Below are 17,659 nucleotides of genomic sequence, written 5' to 3'. Positions count from 1 at the left end.
CAATGAGACTCCAAATACAAGTTTATTCATATTATTCATAGGAATAAGTGAAATAAATATGTATCCAGAACTAGATTTATCAAAAATACTTTCTCATTCCTATGCTTTAGGAATATATACAATTGTTGGGCTGAAAGAAATCCATTTTGGTCCATTCCTTCCTCTGAGTTAACAGTTGTCAATGTTTTTCTTTCCCTCCATTATTTGCCTTGTTTTTATCTTTAAACAAACAAACAAACAAAAATCTCTAGCTGCTTCCCTTTATGACCTTTGTTATTTATTTGGCACTTAGTCAAATAAACTTGCCAAATCATTTTGTTCTCATTTTGCCTTGGCTAACATTCAATGCCCTGTCTCTCATTTCTGCCGCTAGTTCAAATAGTTTTAGACCGTTATTTATCTCTCCTCTGTGCAGAGCTTGGTGCACACCAGTGACATTCCCCCTTACTCTTTTCCCTTACAAAGATGACAGACCCAGTTTATTTAAAGTTTTTATTAGATCTTTCAGTCTCTTTATCTTTTGCTGAGCTCTGCTCCACCTTTTCTATTATGAGCTTTAGATAATAAAGACCAGACTGTGTTGCTCTTCCTTGTGTTCAACGTATATTTCACCAGGAGTGATCACACTGCAGTCAACAGAGATTGCTTATGGAGTAAGGTACTACTCAATTCAAGATTCACAATCTGCCTTGGAGTGATCAGGCCTATACACAATATTCCAAGTTCAGAGAGGTAATTTCCTCTACTTTCAAGTACATCTCTACTTACGTGGCTTATAATGTTATTATTTAGCTTTTGCTTCTGATTAGTTTTATTTGAAAATAGATATTTTTAACCCACCCGTAGCATGCTGGTTTATATTTAGTCCCATTGATGACTCAGTCCCATATGTCGAGCTTCTTAATGTTACAAATGAAGCTAGACTTAGTGCTAATCTCATTTTAGTAACCACCTCACGTCCCCTTACCTCCACATTGGTATAATAGGGAGCGGTGGTCCTGCTCCCATTGCAGTCAACTTTGAGACTTCATATAAATTCCATACAAAGGACGACAGGTCTAGCAATTGTGCCTACAAATGCCCTATTTTACTTTTTTTAGCACATGTTTTTTATTTACTCTTTTCCAATCAATTAGTGTCTCTTTGTTCATGAGATTATTAAAAATTGCAAAAAGTTTCTCTGCGTCCTTTGATGTCTTCTATAACTCTAGGACAGGCCCTGATAATATCAGCATTCTTAATACAATCGAATTTCTTGGAACCCTGATTTCCCTCAGTATTTTTTTGTGCACATATGACTGATTTTGATATCCCTAGTATGTTCTGATATTCATTAAATTTTCTCCTACAAGCAAGAACAGAAGCATATTCTTTTTTCAGTCATACCTATTATTTTACTGTAAGTCAGACAGAGTAGTTACAATTTTTTATACTTTTTTTAATTTACTCCAAAACCTTATCAGAAGTAGGACAAAACACCATACAGATTTTGTCTATTCTTGCTTCTCATATTTTTACACTTATGTAATTGCCTTTGTATTTTACAGCAAAAATTCTATTATTCTATTGAGTTCCTTCTGTGTTTCAAATTAATTCTTAATTATTCAGCCACTTAGAACCACTTTTCCTTATTTTGTAATTATTACTAAATGGCATGCGTAGCCATAGGGTTAAATGTGTTTATCTTGGACCACTCCTCATTCCAACCTATTCTCCATGTTTCTCCTGACAATTTTCTTCCATTTCACTCCACTGCCCACCTTGTGAGACCTTTCAAAAATATGAGGACAATCTCCCGTCTCTACATCAAGACAACCAAGCCTTATGTATTTCTCAAAACTATACCGAGAAAGGCCCTCTTGCTTTTAAATACAGTAGAAGTAAATATTTGATCATACTAATCATAAGGATACTGCTCATTTGACTCCTTCCAAATCAAGCATATGTAAATAACTATGCATGTGAGTACACAAGGAAATAAGTTCTGAAGAGTTCTCTCTTCTCTCTCCTCTTTTTGATTTTGTATTGGTTAGCCATGGATGCTTTATACCATGGAGCAGCATAACACACTCAGCCATTAGGGAATAAACAGATCACCAGAAGCACACATTTTGATGTGTATTTCGAAGGAACACATTCCAGCTTTCTGCGTAAAAAGAGTGCATAGCAGTTTTGTTGGCTGGGACCTGTGGGGCACATGGGGTTCAGAACGTCTGCTCTTGGCAGCATTTGCAAACTACCACCTCTTACACAATGTGCATAAATTGCTCTGCTAGCCTGCCCCAAGCACTCCCTGCCTAGACCTCTTCCATCCTTCTCACCTTGCAGGGCACCAACTTTGAGTTTAGCTCCATTCACTCTAACCCTGCATGCCAGTGCATTTTTATTTTTTAAAAGTTACGTGTGTTAACTGACCTATCCCCCCCAAACCTTAGGTTATTCTTTCTAGTGCACTGTGGTGTATCAAATGCTGGTAACAACAAGGGCATGAAAACATATAATATCTTCCAATTAGATCTCAAAGGTTATTTTTTAAAGCACAAAAGTTTTTAGAAAAGAAGTGTCAGCTTCCATTGGTTATTATAACGGATGTCCCCTTGTGTCCTTGTGCTGGATCTTGCTGCATCCTTAAGTGAGAAGTCACATCAAAGTGTGATCCATTACAGCCTAGTGAATAGTTTCTAATGGTTTCGGTGTCATATAGATGCTCCAGGGCATACCCAGTTAATGTGTAAGCATGCTTATCAAAGTACTGCCTGTGGGAGCTGTAATAATTTGGAGAGGCTGCTGGGTGGTCCCCTGGGGTTTGATGGGGGGACATATCTGAATGCAGGTAGTCTTTAGCTAGTACCAAGCTGGATTTTGATATTCGGTCAGAATTGGGGCTGCTTATCCTAGACAGTGTTGTGGGGCTGTTGTCATAGTCATTTTCATGTGGGCTCATAATCTTTCCATCTCGTTGCTGGATGTGTTCACAGGGAGGAGTGTTGGCAACCGTTGGGACACGGCAGACATCCCCTGCCAACTGCTGCTGAGGGTAGTTTGCAAAACAGATAGCGTGCTTCTTCCCTGTGCCATTAATGGAGACCAGTGGATCAGGAGTTGTTTTCCGCAGCTGGAGTCTGTTTTCTTCCTCTTTAATCATTTGCTGGGTGGCTCTTATTAGAGTTTCAATTTTGCTGGGCTCATGCGGACTGCTCTGATATTGCTCAGGACGGTATCGGTCGCCTGATTCACTGGCAGAGCCAGGATCAGGTGAGCTGACAACACTGTCCTCATCCCAGTGTCCTCTCCCTAGGAAAGAAAGAAAGGAGACAAGGATTGAAGTTGAAGAAGGCAAGCAATCTTGAAGAACAAGCACTCTGAACCTTATTTTACAGACAGGAAACCAAGACAGAGGCAAGTGACTCCTAACAAAGTCACAAAAAATTACCATGGCAGACTCTGCTTTTCAGTGGCAACCTCTAGTTTCCAGTGTCTGCACGTGGAACAAGTAACACAGCTGAAAATATACAATGAAAAGATCTAATCACCTCATCACAGACAACCAATGCCATCTGAGATGCTCTGGGGTAACCAAGCATCTGCACAGGCCCAGCAGATATGGTACCAACTCTACGGGAACTCTGTGTCTTCTGGAGCAGCTAACGGCCAGACAGCGTACCGTAGGGCATGTCGAAGTGCCCTTGACACCAATGTTCAGGCCCCTGACCCCTCACTACCTCTTTGCATCAACAAAGTCTGAGTGAATTGGGACCATGGAGAAAACAAAAATCTCAAGGAATTACAAGTGTACATGACACCAGTGTGTCTTCTTAGCCCTTTTCAGGAGCTAAAATATAGAGAAAGAAATCATTGTCAATAGTTTGTGGCCCCATGCTGACTTTATGCAGGTTACACAACAATAAATAAACAGAAGTAATGAAGCAGTTATTCTTCTTTAGAAGCATAAAACCCCATACCTGTTAGACTGGGTTACTGGGAAAATGTGATGTCATATCCCAACACAAAAATATTTGGTGTATAAAACTTTTAGAATAGGAAAATATAATTATTCTTACCTCTCTTTAAAAAATAAGGCCTATAGGCATACCAGAGGTGTTCAGCTTGCACGTAGCCAAAAAGACAGAATCAGACCTGTCAATCCTCACTAGGAGGAAAGTGAGTGGCCGCCACACCTGAACAGCCAACTAAGGCCACAGTATGATAAAGAGCTTAATAAAAGATTTGCTGAGATATGTGCCTGCAGGAGGGCATGTGTTTGACTCGCACAAATTATTTAATGATGGCTTTGCCTCAGCACATACAAAGTCTTCTTTGGGGATGAGGCCCATTGGGTTGGCTGACAGGACTCCTGAAAGGAAACCCATTTTCAGACTAGCATGAGTAGTTCCCCCTGCTTTGTGTTGGGTCGAGGCGTACAGATCTGTTAGGGTGGTAGATCACTACCGCTGCATTGCAGAGTTCATTAAAAATCAGTGACGGGCTTTTGAAACAAACATATCCTGCCCTTTGTACGTGGAAGTATCTCACGAGCACGATTTTATCCTTCACATCCTCTTAAGCTCTGGGCCCAAAATGGGCCTGGAGGTAGAAGGGAGCTCCAGCCACCAGAGCACGCGTTATGTCAGGCACACCATGACACACGTTGAGGAGCTGGTCAGCCACAGCTCTAAACCACGTGCTCAGCTTGCCTCAGTGCACAGATCATACCAACAGTGCTCCAGACTTCCTGAGGGTGACCAGAAATGCATGGGCTCACACACAATATCCAGGGCCTGCCTTACTGGCCAGCTCATTGTCATTACTGTAAGGTGACCCTGAGACAGAACTACCAGAAGATGCATTAAAAGAACAGAAAGGGAAGAAAATGTTTTCTGCCCAAAGAAACTGCTCTGACAGCAACATTCACATAGCATTGTCAAAAAGAGTTTCAATTTTGAAAGGCCAAGGTTTGAAACTGCCTTAATCTAAATTAAAATAGCATGTTTGCAAGGGACACTGAGATGTTCCTCTCCTCAACTGAGACCAGTATGTTTTACGCCCAAAGTTACATGCAGGCTGAAGGCCCGCTGAAACATGTAAGACTAGATACAATAAAGAAAATAACTGCAGCACCTGGAACAAAAACAAGGACCAAACTAAAATCTAATTATATCATCCATTTGCATTGATTTTCCTTGATAAAACTATGGAATAAACATTTAACAATTTTGCATTTGTACCTCTGTATGATATTTCTACATTACTATCTTTCTATGCTTAGTAAGAATTATCATGCATAAAACTTGCCAGCAAAATTATCATATTCTGCTCAATCCTCTTTTTTTTTTTTTTTTAAAGAAAAAGCTAGAGAAACACAAGTATGACAGAAGTACAGAACAGACACAAGGAAGGAGTTGTGTTCTCACAGGAAAAGTAGCGAGCAGTACTCATGAGCAAAATTTAGGCATCCTTTCCTTTCCTTATTTTTCCTTTGACTGCATTTCCTAGAACTTGATATTTCATTATTCTTCTGTTCTCAACATAATTTTCCTCAGATTGGAGTAAAATAATGCAGGTTTTTTTATTATTTCCAAAGCCTCATTCTTCAAATCAATGGAATGGTACTAATATAACTAGCTTTTATGTGTTCTTCCAATACAATCTATGTTTTGACAGATCATTTTAGCATTTTTTTTTATGCTGCATCTATCCTTACAGCCTTAAACCTTGATTTTTGGTCAGTTGCAGTCTTTCAAATCTCAGCCTACACTTCAAGCTCAAGGACCTTTGGTTTTTTCCAAATCCAAGATCAACCTTTCACTGTGAATTTTTGATCAGCTTCAGCCTCTTAAGACGTGCTATTGCACTGAGGTTGCAACCTGCCAGACACCAAGCAAGGCTTCAGGCTTGGTGCTGAAAGGATGGAGAGACTCAAATTGACTAAAAATTACAGCTGGGGATAAATGTCTAAAACCAAAAGCAAATGTTCATTTGAATTGACAATTTTAAATAAAAGTAAACAGCAAAGCTTATAGAATCAAGTACTAACCAGTGCAGAGAAAAGAAGTCATTTGGAGAACAATTTCTCCAAAGACTTTAAAGGTTTTCTTAATATCCAGCTCGGGTTTAGTTTTAACTAATTTTGTGCTGAATATATTCCATCCAAAGTAGTGTGATATTAAGCCAAATAAAGAAAACAGTTCTATCAAGTGTATAAATTTGTTCATATTTTTGAGATCATCCTTAAGATCTCACCAGTCAGATATGCCGACCTTAGTTTCATAAACTAAAAAAAAAAAAAAAAATACAATAAATTATGTTTTTCTGCATGTAAGCCAGACTGTCAGACTTGAATTGAACTGTATGTATTCCTCATCTCCACAGACGTGATCTCTGAGACAAGGACATGCATCAAAACTCTCTCTCATTTTCTGTCTCTCACATCAACAGCTGCATGTTTATGTCATGTTGCTTTATCAGAGATGCTGCCACTTCTGCAAATCCTTGTTATCTCTTACCATGAATCCTATGCACTGAAGTTATGTGGGGCATACTGTTTTCATACGCTTCTCTGCTCTCAGGGGACGACTTAGTCAGGGGCAATGCTGAACGAGAACCCCACCAGCTCTCCCTTCCCGGCTGCGGCGTGCCAAGGAAATACCGGCCAGCTTCACATCTGCCTCCTTCACAGGCCTGAGTATGGAAATGTCTATCATCGGTCAGCCTGGAGTGGTCGAGCGTAAAACCGTAGCAGAGAGCACTGCGGTCCGAGTACTGTCTGTAGGCACAGGAGACATCGTGGTGCTGGGAGCTCGGTCTGTCCGTGGGCTCCAGTAGCTGGGGAGAAGCCGTATCGGTCAGGGGGCTCCCGCCCCACTGGCTCTCGTGGTCAGACTCGGATCTCTCGGTGTGAAATCCAGAATACTGCAAAATAGGAGAAGCAGCAGGGAAATTACTACGCCTGGGTGAAATCTGCAAATACCTGCACTGAAAAGACAGAGTATGAATGCAATAGGGTGGGTTTTGTGAGCATGCCCAGACATCTTCACCTTCTGACTTGACTCCTGGGCCTTCCCTGTACAATACTCTGTAATGAGCTCACAGATGACAGCACAGACCTCATGAAAGTCTAAAACATCCCATGTCGACCCTTAATAGTCATCTCCTTTACAATGTGTGCAACAATCAATGTTGCAATTAATATTTTTTTAATATCTCCAGGTTTTTCTTACTGCTTTGAAAGCTAGTGCTTGTGCTCAGCAATGGTGCTCCAACACTCCTCAGCAAAACACTTTCAAAAGGGACTGAAATAACACCGCTCTTGGAGCATTCTCGCACATCAAATTGGAGCTGAATGTATTTCAAGTTGTTAAAGTTCTTTTTCTAAGGGTTCCCTCTTTTTTCCTCATATTTTGTTTGTTGCTGGATTTTTTTTCTTACCTGGAGTGGTATCTTGGAACTTCTTTCCTCCTGTTAGTAGGGAAAAGAAAGCCTCCTATAGATTCTTGGACTACCAAAACCACTACAGAGTAGAGCTCCGAAGTGATGGCAGCAAAGCTAAAAATCACAGCTCTGTTGCAATGTGGGAAAAAGGAAAATCCAGAAACTATTTGCCAGAAAAGGTGACTGCTAGCCAAAGCAGGCAGAGCGGGTATTTGGCTCCCCCGGTTAAGCAGGGCTCTCCCAACAGAGAAGAAGCAACTAGCAAGCAGTTGGAAAAGCAGACAGAATAAGAGCATGGGCATTTGTTTAGAAAGAAGTAAGGGTTAAGATAAATGTCACAGGTTTCTATATATTCATCATGAACATTTTGAAATTTTAGATACTTTTTAGGAAAAAAAAAAAAAAGAATGCTCTTTAAACCTCCTCGGATTTAGCTGTCTCATTTTTAAATCTTTCTATTTATTGGAACTGTCAAATTTCATGGAACATCTTTAAATCAGTTTCATCCGTGACTATGGACTGGGATGAGACCAAAGCTTTACATGCTCACCTCTTCAGTACTGCACGCTCATGTCACAAATCAACGTATTACAACATGAAAACTTGGAATTCTCCCATTCCATCGCTCACCTTCCAGATGCCCACTCTGCCTTTTCTTTTAATAGGCATTAGGTCTCTCTCCTGAAAACATAAGCTTACCTTCCTTTTCATTAGATTGAGTTGCTATGAAACTCCTCATTATCAGCCAGAATCAAGGTTTTATGCACTTACGAATCGAAAGTACTGACCAGATGTTTGACTTACAGAAACTTAAACCATCTGTGCAACATCAGTAGTGGAACTACTTCAGCTTTGGCATTTAATTGGGTATTTCTTCAGTATTCCAGTTTATGTTTGTGAATACTGTTTGTTAACATGATAAGTTATTTAAAGGAAAGAAAGAAAGGGTCACGGCTTTGAGGAGCTTGATTGTATTTTGTTATTAGTTGTCAGAAGAATACCCATAGGCAAAAAGCCTACCAGTAGATATAGAAGAGTTCAGCAAATTAGTATCATATTCATGACAAGGTTTTAGAGATGAAAGCATAAATCTGATTTTGCATGGAGGTAAGAGTTACAGAGCCACAAAAGAGTTCTTTTAAATGCCATTAATTTGGCATACATTAACTAGGAACTTTATTCAGCCATCACAATGTTATGTGACCAACTGGAACATCTCACTCTTCTATTATCCTTTCAGACCTAATGTCTTCCAACTGCTTAGTCACAAATGTATCTTCAGAAATACTGACTGAATCATTGTAAACTTTTCAACAAAAAGTTATAGATAAAATTGTTTCTAATGAAGAAACTAGAAATTATTAACAAGAGTTTTACTATTAAATCTTAGTTAAAATGGAAATTCACAAAACAAAAACTACTTTTGTACCTGTTCTGTTTTAGAATTATTTTTAGTGTTCTTTGTGGATTTGATTTTTATAAACTAGATTTTTTAATTTAAAAAGTTTTGCTGCAATATAAGGTAATATAAGAATAAATGTAAGCATTAAAAAGTTAAAAGATTCTTTATTTTCTTATTCAAAAAAACCCCAAAACTCATGGTCTGCATTCATTTCATAAGGAGGAAAAGGAAAAATTATTTCTAATAATATTATAATGAAATTTCATTTTTGGGACAATTTATGATGATAATAAATGCTAGAAATTCTTTCAAAGTGAAAATTCTTAATTTCATTTAGCTCTAAAAGATATTGTTCTATTAGGTCTCTGTTTCTAAGGACCCCTCAGGGTCCAATATATCTTTGCTTGAAGAGAATCTCTCCATTTAACTGAAAACTTGCTCTTTTTTTTTTTTTTTTTAATCTCGAATCTAACCACAAAGGTTTCAATTGCACAGGCCTTTGTGCACTTTTCTTAAAGAAAGGGAAAACATTTCAAAGGGTGCGTGTTCAGTATATCAGAAATGCATCACGTAATGTCATATGACTGAGCAGTCAAGACCAATGATACTTTGTATTCTTTGTACTTGATGTAAATAACAATTATTTGAGATCTGACCCATAGCAGCTGCTAGGCCACGGACAGAATTAAATTAACACTGTGAATTGCTTGTTGCCCATATTATCTACCAAGGTTTGATATGACTGCTTATTCTTAAGGTACAACATAAGCAGACATAGGCCAAAAATATGTCCAATTCCCTTTAAAGCTAATCACATCTCTGTTTGGCATCGCCAGGCTGCTTCTACCACTGCAGCCTTACCACTGCCACTTCTGGGAATCTGATGTTGACAGGTGGAGACTCCAAATACGGGCATGTGTGACATGTTGACAGGGGGAGAAATGAAAGGATGATCAAAGATACTGCTTTACTGAAATGGGAGTGGAAACACTATCTCTCAAGTCAGAATTAGGCTCCCGTATGTCAAGTGATGAAAGACCATAGAAAACGGAATGAGAATTAATGAAAATTGAGGCCAATTAAAATTAGTGAAAATATTTTTTTTCAATCCCAGTCCTGCCTGACCAGAAATATTTTCCTTTCTGCTAATATTTACCTTCTGACTCCTATCAGGCAGAATTTATTATTTTTGGTTGTTTGACAAAGTTTAACCAGCAGACAGAAGTTAAACATGATAAAGATCTTCAGACAGGCAACATCTGAAATCTCTTCAGGTTATTTCTGAATTGTCTTCTGCCATAAACAACAACAATAAATAAATTAAATGGTCCTCCAGCTGGCTCCTGGAAACTGAATTGCCACCTCCAGATACTAGAAATGTCTTCCAGAGTGCTAATCCAGTGTACCATCGCAGTGAAAGCACACCAGTGGGATTAGCGCCGTCATAGAAAGGGGCTATAGGCCATCAGTGATGCCATTTTCACTCCAAGAAAAACTTCAGGAGGGCTGAAGGGACAAGGAAAAAGGAAAATATAAATTCCATGTGTACGAAAAGCTTATTTTATGAGAGACTATGGGAGTGTATTAGTCCAGTACACAATTTAATATTTCTCGGGTGATTTTCTTTGGCCTGACCTTCCATTCCTACAGGTGTCTCACTGGCCTGAGCACTCATCCTGTCATATGCAGCAACATCAGCCTGCTCCACACAGTGCACCAGATGTTCAAACAATAGATGTTATAGATATCTAATTTTCTGGCAGCCTACTCAGGTTTTTATCATTATAAACATTAAATATATAGTGAAACCCTCTCAGAGTCCTCTTTTCCATGAAAAACTTTCACTACAACAGCATTAGCAGCTTTCCTCTTGATTTGTGTCTTAACCATGAGAAAAAACATCACAGATGCAGGCTGCATTGTACTAAGAACATATGCATGCTTTTAAATCACTTTTATCTTACTTTTTGCTAATGTAATCCTGAAATGTAAAATATGTTCTTTTTGCATTCACTATTATAGGCAGAACAGATGGTGAAAGGCTTAGATTAAAGTAATACAGCATGTCCATTAAAATAACCCCCACTGCTGGTGACTCTTCACCGGATCAGGAGTTATGTTTACTATAAAAAGAGGGGTTTGCTTTGCTTTTGAATACATTGGAAGTTGCCAAAGCTTTAGGCTACAGGAAGAAATGAAAGAAGAAACAAATCCAAAAAAAAGGCTGACTAGAATTCATCCTGATTCTATTATCTTTACCCGAATGGGTGATATGCTGAAATAGAGGTGGATTGCAGAATTAATCCAGGTTATGTTTAAAGGAGCTATAAAATCAATTTACCATCAAAATCAGGTGTATTAACACACATCTACTAGAGATGGCTCTTACTTCCAAAAATTCATGCATGCATACACCAAAGCCTCCGTCCAACAGCTCTTGGGTACATCCTTACTTGTATGCGTGCATTCTTTTTATTTATATATAATCTTTATCCAAGAACTAAGATGAGTTATGAAGCAATAAACGTTTATCCAGATCTGACCATAAAACATTTCCATTAGAGGCAGACAACAGACAATTTTAAATATTTTCTTTAAACAATCATTATTAATGGGAGATTAAACTCCAAAGCAGTTGTTCAGATGATCATAATTAAAATATTTTTTCAATCTTGTTGTTATTTCCTGTGTACAGAATAAATGAGGTCCAGGGCTAGCTTTTGGGAATACAAAATAAACGAGGTCCAGGACACGATTTTGGGAGCCCCTCACAATGGTTATTATTATGGGGCAATCCTACAGGCATCTTTTAATCAACTCACAATTTCCTTTCTCTGCAAATCTTCATCACTCCTGTTTTTTCACCTCCTCCTTCAGCTCTCCACCTCTCTGGTAGGACAGGACTAGAAGAGCACTGTCCAAAGTGTCTGCGCAAATTCTACAGCCATGGCATGAATTTTGGGTTGCTCTCCTCTCCGCTTGCCCTTTCCCTGTCTGGAGCTGGTTTTGCAGAGCCCACTAACCCGCTATACTAACATCAGTCAGTGCTAATCAGATGCTGACCAATGCCTCCAATTTAATTAACTCAGTTTTTGCTTAAAGAGTCTACAAGTGCCATATTACACTATGCCCACTTGTGCATAAAAGTTGAGGAAAAACACTTTAACACTGTCTTAAGTGACCAAAATATCCACCTTGTGCCCTAGTAGTAAACATTCAGCTGAAATTTATTAACTTGTTTTTCACACAGTTCACATCTCATGTAGCTCTCCTAGGGGCACACAGCTGGCAAGGGAGAGGATTCCCAGTCATCACCCAATAAAGCGTATGATTCCCTTTTGTCTTCAAGAGTGAAGCAAAGTAAACGGATATGGGAAAAGGAAAAAAAAAAATGAAAAAAAAAAAGAAAGAAAGGATGTTTAACATCTCCTAAGTGCCCTAAACTTTAAAAAATTCTTTGCCCACTGCCATTATAAACTTCCTGCTTCCTTCCTACACTGAAACTCAGGCTCCTGTGTAAGCCAAAACGCACAGCCTCACTTTTCAGCCATGGCTTTTGAGTCACACTCTAATTCTCTGCAACTGACTGGCAAATTACATGGGCTGGAGACTGAGGGACACAGGCCATACCACCTGCTGCATGTTCTTCACAACAGCTTTTCTTAGTCTTTCAACAGTTTATTCAGTGGTGGAGAAGGATGAGAGGGCTGCAAAGCCAAGCTGCCAGCGTTGCTCGTGGTGATGTGCTACAATGAACGGTATGACCATTTTTCAAGATATTGGCAACCAGCATGGCTGCTTCTTTTTGAATGACGAAATCTGTGACTTTACTACAAGGCAGCTGGTAATGAGGATGCAAAGCGAAACTGGAGACTAAATACCCTGAGCTTTCAGACAACAATCCCTGATAAACCAACACTCTCAACACTGCGCTGCTAGCTCAGGAGTTTTTCTGGTGGCAGAGAGAATAAGGAGGTACTGATGAAAGTCACACTTTCAGAAAGCAGATTGAAGTGGGAGGATAACAGGTCTTCAGTTGGGATTGTCCTGCTAGCAAAGGAGGACTTCTGAAAGAACTGTGTAAGCAGAGATGAAGGGTAATTTCAGTAAATCAAAGACAGTCATCTTAAAAATCTAATTTAGAATTAATTGTAGGTAACTTTCCCGATTCTTTAAAGCAGTTTTATTACAGTTATTTGGTGTAATGCATTCAAGAGAAAGGCTCTTCTTTAAAAACCCACAGAAATGCGTATGAACCAATGATTAAACAACAAGAGCCATAACAACCTCTGGCAAAATTAGGTTCTTAAAATTAAGAATCTGAGTTCGTATCTAGGTGCTCAGTTAAATAGTCCCTGTGCCAAAAGCAGATGTCATTTAGCTGAAATTCTTACCCTTGCTACTTTTGAGGGGAAAACGAAAGAAAACAAGATGTAGACACTTGGGCTTACATTGTACCCTCTTAGAGAGGGTACCCTGCAGAGAAACTGTAGTCATCAAGGTCGTTATCAGTTAAATATTGACCTGTACTCTTTAAAAACACATAGCTCTTCAATGGTACATCATGAATGCATGCGTTTATATCCACTGTGCGGTGGCATACGGGCAGTAAGACTTGCAGCATTATTTAGTAAACATAATGGTTATTTCGACAAACAGATTTATTTGAGCTAAAGGGCTGACAATATAAGTATGCAAGTGCTGTGGCATTGTCTGCAGAAATGTGTTAGGTAAGCTCCAGTTCAGAGACCAAATCAAGTCTGGTCTATTCTCCAAGCGGAGACATGCTCCTTATGCATTAGGCCTGAAAACGAAATCCGGGAAATTAAAGTCTACTGGCCACTGGCCACCTCCTAGCACTTTCTCCTTTCAGAGCTTTGTACATAGAAAAGCTTTCGTGTTCCAGTTCAGCAAGTTAACTTGTTTCTTTCCCTCCTCAAAACTCAGTCCTCCTGACTAAGATTTCAATATTAAACTGCTGTCAAACATCTGGCAGCTTTCTAGTTATGTTGGAATTATTAAAGAGTAAGTAAGAAAAAGCAAGTTTTCTCAAATGGCAAAACTCACAATCTTCTCAAACTAAGTATTTCAAAACCAACATTTTCACTTGTCCTTCTGTCCACTCCTCATTAACTCTGAGCACTATGCTGTTATTGTTGTTGATGATGATTTATTATGCATGCCGAAGCATAAATGTTTCCAGCTTTTTAGAAACAGTTTAAAGAAACATATTCCTGTCTCAAGATGTTATAACCTGTCGTCCTTTATTCCCTTTGAGTAACATGGCCTTTGGCCCATTCTAATTACTTGGGTAAAATAGCAGTCAAAATCAAGATATGCAAAAAGAGTTTTTCTAAGACAACTACCTGTGGGTATGGTGATGTCCTTGATTTTGACTTTGTGCTCGAGAGGCGAGATTTGCTTCCCTTTCTATTATCCGTTATGGTCGGAGTTGAATTTGCGTATGAGAATGCCGGCTTGGTAGCAGTGACCTGATCCAAGGAGAGCTGTAGTCCTTTATATTCAGTATCCCTATACGAAAGGCAAAAGTGAAAAATAAACTCACTTCATATCTTAATGGGAAACATTCTTGCCTTCTTAGTAGGGGGTGGAAATGAAAAATATTTTTAAGGAAAAAAGAATAAAACCATCCAGGGCAAGCCAGTATATCCCTCTAATGCATTTAAGTAGTATAGCTTACTAAACAATAGCACTATTTTTAAACCGAAAATATGATTGCTTTTTGCATCCAACTGTTATCGTCCTGATCTACTTTCTTCAGTAATAAAAAACAATGGGATGGAAATTTCTGAGATTTGTATTATAGCTCTGCATTGGTCACATAGCTAAGCAGTAAATAGGATACATTTTCCCCAAAACTCTTTTAACTGTACAACTACAAACTTACCGTGTGTGTATATGTGTGTGTGTTCATGCATGTGTGTGGGTGCACACAACAGTGTACATAGATGACTAAATAAATTGAACACATAATTTTTTTAAATGGAAAACACTTAATCTTTAAGGTTATATTTTTCATTGTTTACAAGGTTTCAGGCAATTGGTGCAAATTTTTGAATTTTTCTTCTTCTATGAGTTTCTTATACTGAAAAAGTTTACCAGTCAGGGAAAACAACTAAATAAATACAAATCTTGTGATTTAAATGGTCTGTCCCCCACTTGCAAAATACTAGAGGTTTTCTATGGGGAGCTAGATATAGCGACAATTTGGGAAGTTCAGTGTTGGTTTCTTCAAACTTTCTAATGAATACATAAAAGTAAGGAGAGCTGGCATTATTCACAATGTCTTACTGAACATAACGAGGGCATATGCATTGGTCTGCACCCCTTTCCACACATCTGCATGTCTGCTGGTACCCGGGGGAGTAAGAAATGAACTCTCCAGCTTTCATGTAGTCATACGGAACCTATTCTGACAATGATTTATTAAAAGAGAGCGAAGCAAGAGTTTCTTCCTGACCTACCTACCTGGAGGAAAAGAGGAAGGATTCATGGCTTTTCTCTTCCTTTGTGTTAATCGGCAGAGAAGTAGGAGAGCACGGGAAGAATAATTCTTCTGTTATGCAGTTAAGGAAGCAATATATTCATTCATACATTACCCCATACTCCATCTAAACCTAAAGACTCATCCTTAAAGAATTATACTAATAAAAAGTTGTTCACTCTGCTTTAGCAAAAATATCTTGCTCTATAATCCTACATACTTTGATGTAAGTCATGACAGGCGAACAGTTTTTAGAAATGAACTGCACCACAACCTGAGCATATCACAGCTCAGTATACTGAAATGCTTTCAGATAAATGTTGGGGACAGAATGATAAACTTGATAAATCACTGAAATAAATGAAATAGGATGAATCTTTGAACAGCCACAGATAAACCTGCAGAACAGACAAATTAATTCATGACAGTTCTACACTAAAATTTTTTTGCACCTGATAAACAACAAACTTGTTGAAGAGGCTTAGTTTTTTTGGTAATGCAGACAATGTATATGTATCCATGTATATATAACACATGAAAACGAATCACTGACAATAGAACTGTGCTGATTCCAATGTTCCCAGTCCGTAGCAGACAGAGATTGACCAAGTATAATTAATGTTTTGTAATGTGAATTTACTTCTTAATGAGGTCATTTTTTCAAATTTTGACTTTAATAAAGATAGGCCTCTGCTATAATATTTGCATTTCAAATATCCTGCCTGCAGTGAAAGCATCTGAATATAGGGATTTACTTTGGCCTATTTGACAGGTAAGACTCATCCACATATTTTGAAACCATTAATCTCTCCGTGGTTATCCTCAGAATTTCCGTCCAGACACCTTGACTTGATATGCAAAGCATCTGTCTCCATAATTGAGTCCTACCAAATTATCTTCATGTTATACAAAACATCAGAAAGAAAGGATGTCAATTAATGTTCATATTTAACTGCTACAGTAGTGTATTATTAATAGTCCTGAAAAAACTATCAGTCTCGTCCTGATATACACGTTCCTCCTCATTACCTGATTATAACAAACGGAAGGGTGCTGTGGTCTCAGTGTCAGATACAGAAAGTGTTTCCTCCGGAAATGAAAACTAATCAAAACTAAGTAGATAAGTTGTTCACAGCTTTAGGGATACGAGGAGGTTCTGTTTCAGTTTTGAACCTACCAACCCTTTTACCTCCCTTTTTGCTGGACAACCCATATCTCTGCACTACTGCCATTACCTCCCCATCTCTGATGTATGCCACCCTGTAACACTCTGCTGCTTTCTCATGTCAGTGGAAGAGTTTTAAAAAATTGGATAAAAGACCACTCCAGTATTCAGACCGCAGACTGTCACTCCAACACTACTTGCCCACTGTTAAGATCTGTGCAAGGGCCAAGCATTCAAATCATAGAGACTACGCTGTACAACACTTCTAGGTCATGGGAGTCTAAAAAAAACCAGGCAAACCAGGATGCCCAAAACCTTGCATGCCATTATGTGTTACTTTGCTAAGTCATTGGTATCGTTATGGTGAGGAGTCAACCCCCCAAGAGCACCACACATTAGAGTAAACACCACAAGCTGGTATCTGCAGACAGTTGCTTGGACAGTAACATCATTAACAAAGGGCACAAAGAAAACTATCTGAAGTTCTTGCTGCCGAATGCAAACCTTCCCCTTAGAGAAAGAGCACATCTGCACTCCCCTTGAAGATGAAACACCTGGATGTTTTTGCGTCACTGAGGTATGATTCAATACCATCTCAACCCTATCCTAGCACAGCTACCCTTCAGAAGAGCCAAGATAGACACCAGAACACCAATAGTAACAGGCCAAGATTAATTCCAGGAGGTTTTTTTTAAAAAAAAAATAAAAGCATTGAAAACATGGAGGAAGGGTCCTGTGGTCTCAATGTCAGATGGAGACGGTGTTCCACCAAGAAATGAAAACCTTTGAGTATATCCATATGCACCATGAGGCAAAGGACTAGAGGAACCAGAGCTCCTAGTGGTACACAAGCTACAGATGGAAATTCTGACAACTTCCTGGAGGAATTTATAAAACTTCCGCCAACCATGGAACTGTAATCTCCAGATTCCTGTTCTCAGACACCTGAATCCTCTATTACACAGTCCCAGCAACACAGTAGCACTGCATCTTGTGTTCTACATGTAATTCAAAAAAAGGTGGTGGATACGAGCCTCTTCCTCCAAGGTCCTCACCTTCAGGATCCCACAGGGATTCATACAATCTACATCTATCTACATGAGACTGCTGAGAGAGAGAGTGATATGGCATGTGTTCAATTGCTAACAGTATGTTGCTG

General features: G+C 38.9%; 1 protein-coding gene across 1 annotated transcript in view; it reads right to left on the bottom strand.

The window, feature by feature from the left end:
• Positions 1–2,563: 2,563 nt before the first annotated feature.
• The window catches only part of SIM1 (single-minded family bHLH transcription factor 1), a 57,829-nt gene continuing 42,733 nt past the window's right edge, over positions 2,564–17,659 (bottom strand). Inside the window, exons 10-12 of the mRNA XM_009886756.1 lie at positions 14,197–14,362; positions 6,504–6,909; positions 2,564–3,294 (exon numbers count right to left, since the gene is read on the bottom strand). Coding sequence (XP_009885058.1) covers positions 2,564–3,294; positions 6,504–6,909; positions 14,197–14,362 — 1,303 coding nt within the window. The remainder of the gene's footprint in view (positions 3,295–6,503; positions 6,910–14,196; positions 14,363–17,659) is intronic.

This window comes from Charadrius vociferus, unplaced genomic scaffold (genome assembly GCF_000708025.1).
Source record: "Charadrius vociferus isolate BGI_N301 unplaced genomic scaffold, ASM70802v2 scaffold76, whole genome shotgun sequence".
Lineage (NCBI taxonomy): Eukaryota > Metazoa > Chordata > Aves > Charadriiformes > Charadriidae > Charadrius > Charadrius vociferus.
Note: the sequence above shows the minus strand (reverse complement) of the source record. Positions and strands in the feature narration are given on the sequence as shown.